Below are 4685 nucleotides of genomic sequence, written 5' to 3' on the forward strand. Positions count from 1 at the left end.
AGAAAGTTCTGAATATATATATATATATATATATATATATATATATATATATATATATATATATATATATATATATATATGATATATATATATATTTAGATAGATAGATAAAACCAGTGTATATCCTTATCGAAAGCTAAAACCTGATGAGGCGCTCCTCAAAAACTGGAAACCCCAAAATCCCCGCCATTCTGGATTTGTGAAAGTATCCTGAGGCGCTCGCTGCTGTATGCTGAAACGTTCTCCCGGTATCCTTCGGCGTGACGGCCTCAAGGACGCCGGAGGATAAGAAGGAGAAGTCTGAAGGTTCCTTATGATGCAAAGCAATATCCGGTCAATGCCTCCACAGCTTACAAAGGCAAGGGCGTGGCTGACGCCAGTTCTCTTGTTATGGATCTTGGGAATGGTTGGGCGTGGGAGGGGAGAGGGGGATCCTTCTCCCTTATTGAGGATCTGGAGAGGGATGGAGGAGGGGTGGGAGGCAAGGGAAGAAGGGTTTTGGGTGAAGTTAACAGTAGCGTTTAGGATTTGGTTGAGGGAGGGTGGGGGAGGTAGCATTCATGATCAGGAAGGGAGGGGTGCAGGGGAGGGGGAAGGATAGCTTGCAGGATGGCTGAGGGATAGGATATCCCGGCAGGGAGGACGGAAGGACAGGGAGTAGGAGGGGAGACTCGTTTATATATAAATAAAATCGAGACCCTCATCCCAAGATCGCTCACACAGCCACACACGCACAACCCAACAGCATCAAACAACTCCTCCCTCCCTCTTACTCCTCCAAGACACCTCCTCCTCCTCCTCCTCCTCCTCCTGGGCTGGAGCGAAGCCGTGACATTTTGCCATGAGGGTTGTGGTAAGGAACTGCCGACTTCGTATATTTTCGAGTGACCGAACTTTGATGTTTATGAAATTTCCCCCGAGAACTGGAGAGGGGCTTCTTGCAGAGCCTCGTTGTCTATGTAGTTTGCGAGGAATATGCGCTGCATATGCATCGCTAAGAATGATTTATCAAGGAGCGAATAACGCGGTAAATGTGTCCGGGAAGTTTGTGCGAGTTCGAGTGGCATTTTGGAGACAAAGGTGGACGGAACGGCTTCTGTTCAAACGTTCGTGATCAACGAGGGCGAAGTGAATGTTTATTATGGCGACCTGATGACAAAGGGCGCATCGAGAATGTTATCTTTTTGGTTTTGTAAATTCATGCCCTTATTCTGAAGGGTGTATCAAGGTTTTTGTTTAATTATTTGCCAGTGATTAAATAAGGCAAAACGGAGAAATTTTAAGCACCAGTTAAATGAAAATTATGATGAAATAGTGCAAATGGTTTCGAGATCATTTTCAAAACGTCTGTCAACATCGAGGCCTTAGGTGCCTTACGTAAGCACATTTCATAAAATTTTATAAATCTTCTACATCAAATTCTTGATTTACCCTTTGGAATAAGGACACAAATTTACACAATTAATTTTTCCAAAGGATGAATCAAGAACTTTATGTTAAAAATTTATGAAGTTTTTGAATTGCATTGATGTAAGGCACCTAATTTTGTGCCTCAATGTTGACACTCGCTTTGAAGTGAATAATCTCGAGAACAGTTACATTATGTAATCATAATTTTCATTTTATTGGGGTTTAAAACTGATCTTTTCTGCTTCATTTATTTCCTGGCAGATGTTTCACAAAATGTCAGTATAACGAAAATAATTAAATGATTGTCACGAATTAACATCAAATAAAAACGCTCGATGCAGTACCCCGGAATCATCAAAGATGATTATAGCTGTGCTTAAGTTCACTCGAGGGGATTTTATGTCATTCGAAGTAGCCATGAAGTGAATTCAGTTTACGATGGTTTTAGAAAATCACCTGAAGCAATAATGTCGTAAAAGACTTCTTTTTTTTATATTTCACGCAGTTTAGACCTTATATTCAAAATAGGATTCTTATTGGGATTTTATGGCCCTTTTAATATCGTCATCAAAAGCTAATATCATCAATAATTCTTTAAAGATTTAGATTTCGCACTTTACCCATTTTTATAACCCTTTTAACCCTTGATTTATGTATACTTATCGCAGGAAATATCCCACTTACACAAAGGCTTCCTCAGCTCTTAGAAAACAATTGCCACGGTTGTTAAAGTTTAATTGGATGTTCGAGATCAATACCTAATGGGGCGTTTAAATTCGTATCCTCTCTGATCAAAGGATTTGCTTTAGCTATTAGTAAATGGTATAAAAAATGAAAGGTTCTTTCCTATTTTCTCGCCAAATATATAATACTTTGTTCGCTGCCTGAAAATGTTGGCCATGGTCAATGTTGCCTGAAGGTCAATGTTATTATTATGCTGTCAGAATCAGATAGTTACAGAATTTAGTATTGAAATTTCGACTCGATGACTAATACCAGAAATCTGCCGAAAGACAGATACAAGGAATTCATATTTTATTTTCCATTTAATTGACCAGTTACCTTATGTAAACATGTGTCTCGATGCTTAGGTCATCAACATTCACATATTCTTGATAACCTCGAGGATGGAAGTAAAAAAAATCAGATAGTAAATAGAAAAATTAATGAGAAGGCCCACTTGTAATTTTTCCTTGGAACAAGAGCTACTTTGAGTAGCAATTTGCATCCAATTCGTCTCAATAGGTCAAATAGATGTTTCTGTATATGCCAAGACAGTTAGGTCATAGATAATTTGAAGCGTTTCAAAATCATGGAAAAAATATTTATGTAAAAATAATTTGGGACAGATCATCTCAGGTATTTTCAAAAATAAAATAACGCTTTTCTCAGTGTCAATATTTTTTATGGCAGTACCAAGGTGTTTCCAAAGTCAAAACAATTTTGTTCATCTCGAAATTTTTCTATGGCAGCGCCAAAGGTCACAGACCATCTTAGGTGTTTCTCAAATCAAAATATTTTTTTTTATCTTGAAATTTATTTATGGCAGTGCCAAAGGTCACAGATCCTTTTAGGTGTTTCCAAAGTCAAAATAATTTTTTTTATCTCTAAAGTTTTAATGGCAGTACCAAGGGTAACAGACCATCTTAGCTGTTTCTAAAGTCAAAATAATTGTTTTTATCTCTAAATTTTTTATGGCAGTACCAAAGGTCACTGATCATCTTGGGTTTTTCCAAAATCAAAATCATTTTTAAAGGCGGTACTAAGGGTCTTTATATATATATATATATATATATATATTATATATATATATATATATATATATATATATATATATGAACCTTATATATTTAAAAAAAACTAGATATCGAAATAATTTTCTTTGTCTATCTGATTTTTTAATGGTGGTACCAAGGGTCACAGATCATCTCAGATATTTCCAAAATAAAAATAATTTAATTTCTTTTTCTATCTCCCCCCCCCCCCCCACCCCCTTCCCCCCACACCAAAAGATACTCATCTCGTTGGCAGCCCTAGTGGCCTCAGAGCAGAAACGGTCGGCCGAGCCCTTCAAATTCGACTTCCAGATCGGCCCGCTGGGTTTCCTACCCTTCGGAATCGGTAACCAGAAGTTCGGCATCGGCATAGACGTCGGCCCCGGCGGTGGGAAGTATGGAGCCTACGGCAACTACGGAGGCAAGTATGGAGCCAACTTCCTATATCCGCAACAGCTGTATCAGGGAATCGCCAAAGCCTTTTTCCCCTCGGGTGTCTACAGCCCCCACCAGATTGGAAAGCGTAGCGCCGATCCGGAGCCTGGAAGAGGATACGGCTTTGGAGGGCATCGAGGATTTGGAGGAATCGGCTACGGCGGTCGCAGGGTACCAGGATACGGCGGATATGGCAGTGGATACGGAGGCGGCTTTGGAAAACATGGCGGACTTGTCAATAGTCGTCATTACCTCGGCAAACGGAGCGCGGCTATCGACATCTTTCCCGAATATCACATTGGTAACTGATAAGGTATCGCTGTCTGCCCGTGATGACCTCCGTGATACCTCGGCCATAGAGAGTTCGTGGGTACCGTGTCAAATTGGTGTTGATGTGGTCATTTCCACGTGCCCTAATGAAGTGCCTATATTTTCCCTTTTTTTTCATAACTTGACATTATTTTGAATAAATACTTATATTTTTGCTGCAGAAATAATTGGGCGTTTTATTCCCGGACGAAGAAAACATACCTTGACTTTTTAGAAGAATAAAATATATAGAACTTACTCTAAGTAATTAGATTTACATAGGTAGTAATCGTGGTATTTTCTCTCATTTTCTTTTGAACGTCATTTTCATTCCTTTTCAATTACAAAATTGTTAGAAATATATTAGTCATCCTTTATTTTCAAGTGTTCGCTATGAAACTATCCAGAAGTGCTTTCTTATTGCCAATCAAGCATTTCAGAGACCTGATTACATAACGTCTTTTCTTTTTAATGAGCAATTTTTAATTCTCAGGGACATCTTAGCAAAACCCCTTCGATATATCGACTGGAACTAGGATCATCCTTCTGTCCCTTCACCTGGCTGAACTTTTGAGTGGTAATGGAATATTCGTGGACCTCTCCCACCTACCTGTCATCCATTGTGATTGGAGGGATTCGTTCGAATCCTCCAGGGACACAAAATAATTTAGAAAGGAGATATTATAGAAATATCTGGTATTATAGCTCTCTCTCTCTCTCTCTCTCTCTCTCTCACTCTATCTCTCTCTCTCTCTC

At 39.1% G+C, this 4685-nt stretch overlaps 1 protein-coding gene across 1 annotated transcript; it reads left to right on the forward strand.

The window, feature by feature from the left end:
- Nucleotides 1–693: 693 nt before the first annotated feature.
- LOC135197120 (heterogeneous nuclear ribonucleoprotein A3 homolog 1-like) lies at nucleotides 694–4117 on the forward strand. Its single transcript, XM_064224086.1, has 2 exons — nucleotides 694–853; nucleotides 3423–4117. Exons 1-2 carry the CDS (start codon nucleotides 842–844, stop codon nucleotides 3927–3929), a joined length of 519 nt encoding a protein of 172 aa, XP_064080156.1. The 5' UTR covers nucleotides 694–841; the 3' UTR covers nucleotides 3930–4117.
- The last annotated feature ends 568 nt before the right edge of the window (nucleotides 4118–4685 follow it).

This window comes from Macrobrachium nipponense, chromosome 18, assembly GCF_015104395.2.
Source record: "Macrobrachium nipponense isolate FS-2020 chromosome 18, ASM1510439v2, whole genome shotgun sequence".
In the NCBI taxonomy this organism is placed as follows: Eukaryota; Metazoa; Arthropoda; class Malacostraca; order Decapoda; family Palaemonidae; genus Macrobrachium; species Macrobrachium nipponense.